A 13,260-nucleotide genomic window follows, 5' to 3' on the forward strand; every position below is an offset into this window, starting at 1 on the left:
TCTAAATTAGCTGTTACCACTCGAGAGATCTTGGCATCATTGTTAGTTCTCTGAAACACCCACTCAATGTGCAGCGGCAGTCAAAAAAGTTAGCAGAATGTTGGGAATCATGAAGAAACGGATAGATAATAAGCCAGAAAATACCATATTGCCTCTATATAAATCCATTGTATGCTCACATCTTGAATATTGCACGCAGATGTGGTCGCCCCATTTCAAAAAAGATATATTGGAATTGGAAAAGGTTCAGAAAAGGGCAACAAAAATGATTAGGGGTATGGCACAGCTTCCATATGAGGAAAGATTAATAAAATTGGGACGTTTCGGGTTGGAAAAGAGACGAGTAAGGGGGGATATGACAGAGGTCTATAAAATCATGACAGGTGTGGAGAAAGTAAATAAGGAAGTGCTATTTACTCCTCATAACAGAAAAATTAGGGGTCACCAAACCAAATTAATAAGCAGCAGGTTTAAACAAACAAAAGGAAGTATTTCTTCACACAACGCACAGTCAACCTGTGGAACTCTTTGCAAGAGGATGTTGTGAAGGCCAAAACTATAACAGGGCTCAAAAAAGAACTAGATAAATTCATGGAGGATAGGTCCATCAATGGCTATTAGGCAGGATAGCTGGGAATGGGTGACAGGGGATGGATCACTTGATGATTACCTGTTCTGTTCATCCCCTCTCGGGTACCTGGCATTTGTCGCTGTCGGAAGACAGGATCCTGGGCTAGACTGAACTTTGGTCTGACCCAGTATGGCCATTCTTATGTTCTTATGTAATGGGACAACATGCACAATTTGATCATCAAGTATTGGTTTAACAGAAGGAATGGAACCAAAAGGAAATTCTTAATTTGAATTTTTTGAGAATGACTAAAGTGACGTTGTAGCTATGTTGGTCCCAAGATATTAGAGACATAAGGTGGGTGAGGTAATATCTTTCATTGGACCAACTTCTATTGGTGAAAGAAATCACAAGAAACAGGGGACCCGAAGAAGAGCTCTGTTTAATCTCAAAAGCTTGTTAAAAGTGAGGTAGTGTTCTGATAAAGCACCTTTTAAAGAGTATATTATGATTTTGCTTAATTTCCCTCAATTTCTTTAAAAAAATTGGTAGGGGATTTTCTTTTCCCCTGTCTTTAGAAGGGTCTCTTGGGAGCGCCTGAGAGTAACAACCAAATATTCTCAGGTTCACCTTTCTTTTGTCCTCCTCTTTTCTCCTTCTGTACCCAACTGTCCGCTGCTTGTTATCTGTTCACTTTCTTTCAGCTCTACTGCTGCTGTTGCTACTACTAGAAGAGCAGGTAGATTGGCTAGACTGGCTTTTTCCATCTACATACAGTCAGAAGGTTGCATCAGTTTCTTTCTGATTCAGACTTTGCAACTACCATCTACAACTTTGTCTACTCCAGATTAGACTACTGCAATGTGCTGTACGTTGGCCTACATTTAAAATCAATCCAGAAATAGTAGTTGGTACAGAATTTAGCAGCTTGTTTGTTATAGGATACATCTTTCTGGTAGCACATGACACCATTCCTTGGGATCTGCACTTGCTACTTACAAGGTACCAGGTAGAATTTAAGGTGTTGGTTTTGACCTATAAAGCCCTAAATCGCCTAGGACCTACTTACCTGAAAGACCATCTCTCTCCCTCTGCCATACTACCACATTAGCAGTCAACAGGGATGCCTGAACTACAGCCCAAAAGGAGTAATTGGCAGGGCAACTGATGGTCACTTATGTTAGGAATTTACAGCCCTCTCAATCTGAAAGAGTCCTATTTTATTGAACACTGGGGAATGCTACAAAGCACATTTGCCTTCCACAGCCAAAAGAGATGGGGGAGGACTCTGGTGAAAGAACAGAAAGATTAAAAGTATGTTTTAGCTGCTCTTAATATTTATATTAATGACTGGGGGAAGGGGGTCTCCTGGAGTAATCTATTTGCATATTTTTATTTTTTCAAATGTTTCAAGGAGCCACTAGAGCAATGGAGAAGCACTATTTTTACTGAATGAATGTATACACTGAAAAAAAATAAAAAGTAAATATAGATGGTACACACCCTTTTGCACGAGGGAGTGTGGATCATTCACCAAAAAGTTAAATTGACTATATGAAACAGTGTTGTCAAATGCAAAAGTAAAGAGAAAAATGCATTATTTTCTCTAATCTCTTTCTATTATAGTAATTTTAAGGGTTATTTAAATAATAAGAAGGAAATATGATTTTTAAACTGAAGCTATCCCATTAAGATGCTATGGTTATAGGCAGGAGATGTATCCAGAGTGCACATTTTTGTGTAGGAGAAAGGATTTGAGGGGAAAAGTGGATTGAGACTATAATATATTTCCTTTGTGATAGTCTTTAAAGGAGAGTCTTAGCTAATGAATTCTGTAGTAGCACCAGACAGGTAAAGGATTATATCAGTCTGGGAACTTGTTCATCATACTGAGAGTCCATACTGGGTTTCTGACTAAATATTCTCTTACAAAAGATTTTTGTTTGCAATATAAGATGCAAATAAGTCACTCATACCTCATTCCTGGATATTTACCAAATCGTTATCTATACCTACATCACTTTCGATCCGAAGCGATTTCAGAGTACTTTGATAAACTACTTGGGCTAGATTCACACGGAGAATTTAGATGCTACTGTCATTCATAAACCCCCTGCTCAGCTACTGCCTAACCAAATAGATGCCTAGAATCCTGATGCACCTATGTTTCTGTCATTCAAGTCCCTGAGGGACATAACTTTTGGCAGCTGGGCATGCACTCAAACACCTAAGCCCTGACTCTGCCCAGATGCTTGTTGCCTAACTCATACCTGAGCTCCAGAGGGATTCACTAACTAGGCATTCCCTTGCCTATCTTGCTTTTGGGACCCGATCCAGCAGGCCTTCTCTGAGCATATGTACACCATACAACAGACTATGGAGGAGGATATGGATGTGGTAGTGGTCCCTTTATTACTTTTAGCCTAATGGTTACAACACTCACCCAGGTTGTGGCAAACATGGGTTCAGTTCTCTCTCTCTGACTGATGTGGAGCAAGGATTTGAATTTGGGTCTCCTGTCTACCAAATAAGTGCCCTAAACACCGATCTACTGAGTCACTCATTCTCTCTCTGGATCAATGGATATTTAACTATACACAGTGGAACAGCTTCAACAGATTGAGAGAGACCTTCCACAGAATACTCCATAGCCCAGTTTTTAGGGTACTGAGGTGGGAGACTCAAGTTCAAATCCCTGCTCCACATCAGCCAGAAGGGGAAAAAAAATATCAAACCCATGTCAGGTCTCCCATATCCTGGGTGAGTGTTCTAACCACTGGGCTAAAAGTTATGAGGGCACTACCCCTCTCTTCAACCATTCATTTGGCTTAGGTGCCTAACTCCAGGGAGAGGATTCATGGCTGTGAATACTGAGGGGACATTTCAGGGACAGAGCCTTAGGCAACATCCCTCTCCTTGGTATTTCCTATTGGCAATCTTAGGCAGCTCTCTGCTCAGTGCCCTGACTTCTGTGAATCCTATTCTTAGGCACCTAACTGTCTCCATGCATTGTACAGAAAGCCCGAGCACTTAACACAGTTAGCAATTCCACAAGGCAGCAAATTACGTAAGTGCCCTTTGTGAATCTAGACCCACATATGAAAGAAGAATTTCACCAACTGCCTAAGCACAGCTGCTACTGAGTGGAAACCAGACACAAAACTAGCACATTGCACAGCAGTGTTTGAGACACAGAGGGGAAATTTTGACCAGGACATTAGCGCAAACAGTTATTCTTACAAAAACTCTGTTCATGCAGAGTTGACAGGGCCTTGGCTTTTAAGGACTCATCTATAAAACACACACACAGCTGCATCAAACTCAGTTTATTCAACTCTCCTGGATAAAGGAGTAAACTGACCTACTAGAATCTCTTTTGTTCTCTCTGAAAGCAATATATTCAAGTACTGGTGCATTATTGCTCCACATACTTTTCTCTGGTCTGTGGTCATATATAAAATTACCTGTTTACAATACAAGCATCCTAGCACAGGATAATACAGCAAAGCCTGACATTGATCGAAGTGTTGGACTGTTACATAATTTCGGCCGGGGGGGGGGGAAGGGTAAGAGTTGAGAATCTAATCAGAGAGCATGATGGGGTACAAAAATGTATAGAAAACCCCATTTTCTGTAATGTTTAAGCAATTCACAAACTATGGATAGGTTATGAAATCTGCTTTGTCCAGTTTTTCTGGACAGTCAGCAGCAAAAATAAATGGTGTTCCAAGTATCTCATATCAACAAAGTAAATAATACACAGGTAAGTCATCAATAGAAATGGGAGGTCCCTTGATTTGCTCTGAACTTTTGCAATTAACAAAAAAATTTGCCTTTTCTGGTCAATTAAAATAAAAAACAGCAGCTTATAAACACATTTACAAAACTGAATCAGAAAGTTAGTTCCCTAATTGCTTGAAGGACTAACAAGTCCTTATAGGACAACACTTAATTCCTCTTTGTAGGATGGGTATGAGAACTTTATACTCCAAGATAATATCAATATCAAAAATGCTAAAAGTACCTTATTTGTTTCATTGAGGACAAAGTATATTTTCTGTGTTTCATAATTTCTATGTGGATGGTAGATATTACGACAGACTAATTATTTACTCGATTCTTGTATTATGAGGCAAGTAGTAGACTAAACTTCTGCACCAACACACTTGTGCTGGAGAGTAGAATTGACAATTTTAAATACATTCCACAATATTAGAACCTGTATGGTCAAAGAAATCATTTTAGATTAAAAAAATCAACTTTAATAATTTCTACAGTACTACTGTTTTGGCAGCTAGACGTTATAGATATAGAAAATTAACCAAAACAAAGGAAGAAGAAACAAAACAAACAAGAAAAAAACAAAAGCAGTCAAAAGCTAAGCAAAATAAATCCTTGACCAGCCTCTTTGCCCTGAAGATCACTAGATTTGAGCTCCAATGGATGCCAAGGAAAGATAATTCCAAAAAAGTCAACTGAGAAAGTCCTGTCACCAAACCTGAAGGAACAAATTAAAACAGTGACGTGGGCATAACTCCCAAAGACTTAAATGTATTTTTAAACTTACAGATTGTTCAAACTTGATTCCCAACAGTAAGCCATTACCAGCCCATGTTAATCATGTCCCAGGCTATGGTGAAAAGGAATATTATATTATGAGATTCTAGATTATTTAGGGCTTTAAGAGGGGGCATTTGATTGCAAACTGCTTAGACTGGCCTGAACCACTTAGGAGACGAGTGAAGGTTCTGGGTGAACCTCAGGATAGCCCCAAGTAGACTTCATTGCAGCAGTGGAGCCGAGAAGTAACAGATATCAACTGTTATCAGGTCCACACTAGAGAGGAACTGTTGCAGTCTCCTGGCCAGCAAGAGATGGCTCTATGAGTCACTAATGCTAATAGAGTATCAGGGCTCAAAGGCTCGGGACCATTTTGGCAAAAGTCTGTTAAACTTCTAATAGTAGCCTCTTCCTACTCCTACAGTTGCTGGACTTGTTTCTCATCTGGGCTGAGTCACATTCCACCACTTCTAGCCAAATTCCAGTTCAGACACTGGGACCATAGAACCTTGGTTTAAGAAAATGAGAGATCACCAACATAGTGATGACAACGCAGACCAAAATGTGCATCCTGGCCTCCTGAAGGGTCCAGATACCTTGTGCAACATAATTCTTCAAATGAGCTCCTCAACCTAACAGGGAAGCATTTGTGATTATAGTTGCCTCGAGTGTAGGGGTAAGGAAAGAAATTCCCACCCTTACTTTCTTCAGTTTTGTCCACCAGGTGAAAGAGGACAAAATCTTGAGTGGAAGTGACACTTTGGCATTGATATTGTCTTTTCCTCATGAAAAAAAAGGAGTCAAGGCAAATCTGTACGCTGCGGAGATGGAGCCTGGCAAATGTTGTAACATGGATGCACGAAACTATGTTGCTGAGGAAACAAGTCCTGATTGTGGTCCAAAGTTTGAAGGTGACCTGTTTTATATGATCACTCATGATGTGGAATTTCTTGGTGGGGCAATGGCTCTTGTAGTTGAGTCCAAGAATGCTTCTATGAAGTCTATGGACCTCACGGGGGGGTGATAAAGTTTTCATCATTGGCACAGATTCCCAGGAAAGACAGAAGACTGAGCAGGAATGTAATTGCCAACTGGACTCCAGTGCTGAATCTGCCCATCAGAAGCCAGTTGTTGAGATATGAAAAGACAGTGAAACCGTTCAGTCTCATTCAAGCTGCCACTACTGAAAGGACCTTTGTGAACACCATGGGTGCTATAACTAATCCGAATGGAGGGTCTCAGAACTGGAAGTGGTCCAGCTCAATGAGAAATTTGAGGAACTTCCTGTGGAATCAGTGAATATATGAAAATAAATGTATTTCATGTTGAGGGCTGCAAACGAAGTGCCCTCTTCCTGAGAGGGGATTAGTGATGTTTTGACCATTAGCCTGCCTTCAGTAATGGGGGCTTGGAACTGGGCTCTGTCCTCCTGGAGAAGTCTGTCTTTAAAATCTGTAAATTTGGAATAATTAAGAAAATTTTATTTTGCTAACAACTCCTGGTAGGTAGTGACCCTGAATTGGAGATTAATTGATGAGAAGTCTTTCCCATCGAAGAGATAAAGGTATTTGGCGCCTTTGTCAGCTGGAGTAGTCTTAGAATATTTTGTCCTGGATGCTTCTGTAGCTGCTTTCACCACTAAGGAGTTTGGTGTTGGGTGGGTGAATAAAAACACTGCCCCCTAGCTGGTACAAAATACCACTCTCTTTGGGGAAGGGGCACAAGAGGTAGGGTGTGCCATACTGATCTAATGGGTTTCAGGATGGCTTGGCTTACTGAAAGGTCTGCCCTTGAAGGGCCAGAGGATGTCCAAAAGGTCCTGTTGTGTGTCTTGGACCACTTTGAGAGGTACTCCAGCTTGGCTGCCACTCTCTGCAACAAGTGCTAGTAATGTTTGTTATCACTGGGTGGGCCGGTGGATGATGGAACACTCACTTAATCCGGTCAGGAAGATGACATATTAGTTGGAACCAGCAGATCTGGCTCTCTCTTCCTCCTCTGCAAATTCTGATGAAGCCAGTTGGTACTGGCTGGGAAAGGAGGTTTGGTGTGATTCCCACACGGATCCAGGACATCTGCTGTATGGCTGCCATGGTACCATTAGGGATCAGCCAGAGGGGAGGACCCCAAGGCATTTCATGCCAGCTATCCTCTGCATATCTGTATTCAGAAGTATGTGGGGGGTTCCAAATCCTTCCTCATCTCCAACAGGATTTGTTTCCCTTGGAGGGAAGCCACTTCAGGAGCATCAGATTCACTGGATGAGATGACAGGTTCCTGTTCTACCAGCAGTGCTAACAGAACAAGTGGGAGGATGTTAGATGTAGACATAGCAGGGGGTAATATTCTTCCCTTCAGGGTGGTCCCCTTGGGTGTAGGAATGTCTTGAAGAAGAGCTGGAGATGGTAGCAGGGGATATGGTAGGTAGGACAAAGTGAAGATCTCCTCTGGCAAGGTGAATGTTTTGGTCCTCCCTGGTATTTGGGGGGCTTCTGAGGTGTCAACAGGGGATCTGAGTCATCCAAAGGTTTAGTGTTTGGGGGATCCCGCACAGAGAATGTCAGAACCATTGGATGGGACCCCAACATTGGACTGCCAGGAGGAACCATGGAGTACAGCTTCTTTAGTTTGCAAGGTGGAGCTGGAACAACCAGATCCTTCTTCTTTGGGCCTTTCATCTCCGACATGTTTATGAGGACCTAATTCTTTAGCACCTGTATGCAGTGGCTCAAGACATACAGTGGTAAGAAAGAATTGGAGAGGCGTTGGTCTGTGCTGCCATTGATGCCCTCGGTTCAGAGCATGAAGCATTCCACTAGGCATGTGCAGACCAATGGACACTGCTGCTAAAAATTTCCAGATTCAGGCGCATGGTGAGCCTGCATGTCCACATATGGTTTACACAAGTGGATTATCACTTGAAGCAGTAGCGAAGGGCCTTAAGGGCCAGACCCCACCATGGAACAACTTGCAAAGACGTCTAGAAATTCCATGAGGTTTGTCTCTTGACTGAATTGAAGACGCAAGGGTTTTGGCCACCAATCCCTGTAAATCTCAAGGTGGGGTCCACACAAAATCAGAGCCCTGGGCCTACATGTCCTTGTGGGCTCTCCTCCAGCTTTACGTAAGCTACTACCAATGAGAGACGATTCTCCAAGGTGGAGGGGGGCACTAGTCAGAAGTTAATACAATTTTACAGAGGGTTGTTTTTGTTTTTTTGGATGGAGGGGAAGTAGGGGAGATGCAGCCCTGTCCCAGGTCCACCCTCTTTCTATTTGGCCATAGAGAAAGCCCTTCTCAGGGCTTGGTTAAGGGAAAGGAGTGCAATACCATTGAAACAGCTGAATTACCCATAGAAGTGAGAGATCTATAGGTCACAGACCCAGAGCATGATCTGGCCCTCAATTAATTTCAATTTTGAATGTATTTTTATTAGTGTTGTATTATACAGGACTTCCTAAACATGCAAAATATGCTGTGTGAAGAAAGGTGGAGAACAGGGAAAAGATTATTCTAGAAAAGTAACATTTCAGCTCCAGCAAATCATTTTCATTTTTAAGCTCTCTATATCTTCCCTGAAGCAGAAATTAACATCTAGGCATGATCTAATGGCTTTTTAAACTAAACTAACTGGTTCAAAAAGAATACACTTCAAACACTTAAAGCTACAAATTGCTCACCTCAGAAACTAAAATGTGCTTTAATTTAAAAATAGCTTTTAGCAAATATACAGTTCTGAATTTATTTGCACGGAGTTTTTTGGTTTTGATTTTATTAATATTAACAAAATATTTTAAAATAGTGCACATTTTGAGTATTCGTTAAAACAATGTTAGTTGATGTTTTAGTCCTAATTTTTTGCAAAAAATTATCCAAAAATTATGGACTCCATCATTCTGTATTAAAATATAAATGTTTCTCAGGAATATACATAGGTTCTATATTTAAGCTAAAACCAACACCTAAGAAAAACAAACACAGTTATTGGAGTCTTTTCCAGTAGCACATTAATTGCTGGCTGAAGGTTCCCAGGGTGTTCATGTCACTTTGGTGCTGTTGCTTTTTGCATTCTGTAAGATTTCTTGCTTCCAGAGGACCTGTCATCTTGTTGGAGGAGCAGCTCTGCATACTGTACTGTGGGAACTGTTATGACATGCCTGTTGCCATGGTTACCACAGCAAGTGGGGAGAGGTGCCTGTCAGGGACCAATTTACTTCTCCAGACGGGCACTGCCACCAAAGGGAAAACATGCTTGCCCATGAATCTCTGCAGAGACTGAAAACTGCAAAAATAAGCTAAATGAACACACAAGTATTCCATATAGTTAATGTTCCTAAAAAAACGTTCCTAGACAGAAAAGCAGCCAAACAAAATCCAAGGCTGTCTTCCCTCATAGATAGTTTAAATTCAACTGCCTAGTAGTATACAGCAATTATATATTTTGACATTCTCCAGAACCGATAATAGGTAACTTCTACCTTAATGAAGTTTCTATTGTATAACAACAATGAAGATAATATAATTATCTATCAATTAAGCATCACCACACATGACTGATTATTTTATTTAGGTGAACTCCAAAGAAGCTGTCTTCTTGATTGAATAAGACAAAGAAAACTAAGTTGAGCATTGGTTAAACTAGAAAAAGTTTTCCTCTGAAATTGTTGTCTTTAAAAAATTATTGTGGATGATTCATGCTGTGATTTATGAGTATTTACAGAGATGCCTGAAGGTAAGCTGTTCTGAATAGTTAATCTAAGTTAAAATGGCATTATAATAAGCTCTTGTGTTTCAATTCTTGTTATTGAAAGATACATGTATTTTAATTTACCAACAAACCCCAAACCTTACAGCGTGGAATACGCTGCTAGCTCTCAATAGTTTTGTGAATTAATTCTGAACTCCATGTTGTTAAAACAGCTATCTGAAAATTCTACAGGAGAAAATACACTTTGCCTAGTTTCATTGCATTTAGCAACCTATTTTAGTAGCTACTAGCATAGAATAAGCCTTTTAAAAAAATGTTGGTTTACAGTTAATTTGCACAGCCTATCCATATCAGTTGAGAACTAAGTAAAACTGAATACACATTAACATATGAACCAGCCTCTCTATTTACTTTACTTGTTTACTTCAGCAATGCTTAGAAACAGCTTGTTGGCTGTTAATTATTCCAAGACCTTTCATGTGTAACCCTAGAGAGAATTTTGAAAACAACATTAGTTACATGATTATAGAAGACACCGAAGGTGCTCAGTACCTGGGGATAGGATCCATCAAATCCTTCTTGGTATATGATCCTCTGGATAGATTGAAGCAGCTTGGTGTAACCACAGGTCATATTACTGTCAGTGAGAAGATAATTTAATTTAATAAACATTCTGATACTTTATGAATCTATATTAGTCATACAAAAAAGTAAACAGAAAGTAAACAGATTCAGTTTTAAGCCTGAAAGTGGTAGCCACATGATAGAAACAAGAACAGAGCAGAAGCAATAAATCTTCTTTGAACAAACTGGATGTTAATACAGTATTTCTAGAAAGCCAGTTGTGATTGCTTTAAGTGCCCTGATGACATGCGAAAGGCAAAATCTGCAGAGATTAAGATGACAATGTAAGGCTCATTTACCTCCTAGAAAATTAATGATTTAATAAGCAATTTAAAATATGAAACCACATAGCATTTCAGAAGTAATCTCATATAATTAACACATACCTAATGAACTGCTATTTCAAGTACACCTGATCAATATCCTGTTCACCTGAGCTCATCTTCTACCGTTTTAATTTTCATACATATCACAGTATCAATAAAAAATTACCATCAGCCCCTTTCCATTTAAATGGATTAAGAAGAAAATTCAGTGCAGTTTATGTTTTATTTTCCTTTTGTTATTTTTATACCATAATAAAGCTTAAAATACATAACAGTATAGTATAATATAGTTTTATCATATATCCTTAAGGATAACAATTCTTCTACACTTACCTCACTGAAGAGTTGTGAGGATTAATTTGTTTGTAAGTTACTTGGAAGACATAGGATAAAACTTTCACAAGTGACTAAATAATTTAGGAGCCTAACTCCCATTTTTAAAGTGAGCACAAGAGTAAATCTTCACAGAATCGGCGACTAACTTTACGCACTCTGAGTAATCCCAATGAAGTCAATGGAACTACTCATTGTACATAAAGTTAAGCATGTGCCTAAATCTTTATAGGATTACAGTTTTAAGAACTTAAATCCCATTGACTTTCAATGAGATTTGGGCTGCAAAGTCACCTAAGGACTTTAGAAAATATATTATCATGTTCTGTATTAATTTTAACATTTGTTTAGTTTGACAGTATTGGGCTACTTCTGTGGTTTAGCAAAGGTTAACAATATTTTAATTCTGAATGTACTTCACAGTATACATTCCTGAACATAAATTTTACTAAAATTGACTTTAAGTTGCATACATACATTTGGGGAGGGAAAATAAACTCTGTGTGTGTGTAGGTGAGGAGCACATAGAAGTCAGACTTCAGGCAAACATATGCTCAGTTCCTTGAACAAACAAACAAACAAACAAACCCAACCAACCAACCACCCAACCCACTCACCCACCCACCCACCCAACCAACCAAAACACTGTTTCAAATTAGCAGTGAGCATTAAATTAACTGGCTTTTAAAAAAAAAAAAAACACACTTCAAACACTTAAAGCTACATATTGCTCACCTCAGAAACGAAAAGGTGCTTTAATTTAAAAATAGCTTTTAGCAAATATACAGTTCTCAATTTATCTGCATGGAGTTTTTATTGTATAATGATGAAATCAAAATCGTTCTTACAGTAGATTAATAACATCTTAATGTCTTCTGTCATCACATTTTAAAAAATTTAACAGAACCTTTAAAATATTCTCATATATAACTAGATTGCAGGAGTTTTACTCCTGGGTCAAAATTAGACTTCAGTTTTTGGTTATTGTTTTTTCTTTAACCCTTTTGGTAGCCCCAAGTCATTCAACCATTATCAGTTAAATTGAGTTACTCTATGTTTCAGTAGATACTTTAATTGAATATTGCATATGAAATGCACAACTGCAAATAACTGCAGCAGTACACAGTCTACATGAGGAATGTCTAAAGACCACCTACCATATTATACAGAAGTTGCAGCTCAAACCAGAATAGAACAACTACAAAAAGTCAAAGTTTTTGGATAAATTCCAGTCAACCATTCCCTAGCATCAGCTGTAATCATTGCCTGGAAGATACCTTATCTACTCAAGACACCACTATCTATTCAACAAAGGTGACCTGTTGCCTTTGCCACCATGCTCTAGTATTTTCAATGTGTGCGTGAAACAATGTATTTGGGAGCTTTCGATAAAACTTATGGAAAATGAGTGTAGCTTCTTTCCACTGTCAACCCTGTATGTAACCACTTTCTGTGCTCACAACTAGTACACTGCTACATTAAGGAAATTTAAAAAAAAAAACTCCTTATTTACCGCTAAGAAATAAAAAGCTTCACAGCAGAATAAGAATTCAAGAAACAAAGCTAAACATTCTACAAATTAACTTACTTTTGAATGTGAACAATAGGATTTCTTTTGCTTGTGTCTAAAATATAGTTTGTCTGACCTTGAACTAGCTCACTATAATATGGACATGGAAAATGTTGATTATATACTGTAACTCCATAATAAAATACATGATCATTCTGGCAATATTTTAAAGCCACAAATATTATTTTTATTTTGAAATGTTGTCTTTTAATTTTAGCTTTGTTACTAAACACTGTTTAATTCTGATAATGGGTTTAAACAATTTGTTCTTATCCTTTTTTGTTTAGCCATCTAGTAACTGATAAAACAGGAGCTGGCAAGAAGGTATCCTGGTTACAACAGAGTCTGATTTCCTATTGATAATTTCTAAGCATTTAACAAAGGTTAAATTATCAAAGATATGAAAAATAGGCTTATTACCTGTTAGTAGACCCCATTAGGAAAAACAGTTTAAGCTGTTTTGGCCAAATTTATCTGGAAAATTGGGCTCTACATAAAATTAAGACTTTCTACCTATTTTCTGAGCACATACATTCTGAAGACAGCAAATACAAGAAAATGCAATGCT

General features: G+C 38.7%; 1 protein-coding gene across 5 annotated transcripts in view; it reads right to left on the reverse strand.

The window, feature by feature from the left end:
- The window catches only part of ELP4 (elongator acetyltransferase complex subunit 4), a 268,802-nt gene that overhangs the window by 177,546 nt on the left and 77,996 nt on the right, over positions 1-13,260 (reverse strand). For all 5 annotated transcript variants that reach the window (XM_073347771.1, XM_073347772.1, XM_073347769.1 and 2 more), the window contains one exon: positions 10,392-10,476. In XM_073347771.1, coding sequence (XP_073203872.1) covers positions 10,392-10,476 — 85 coding nt within the window. The remainder of the gene's footprint in view (positions 1-10,391; positions 10,477-13,260) is intronic.

This window comes from Lepidochelys kempii, chromosome 6 (genome assembly GCF_965140265.1).
Source record: "Lepidochelys kempii isolate rLepKem1 chromosome 6, rLepKem1.hap2, whole genome shotgun sequence".
Lineage (NCBI taxonomy): Eukaryota > Metazoa > Chordata > Testudines > Cheloniidae > Lepidochelys > Lepidochelys kempii.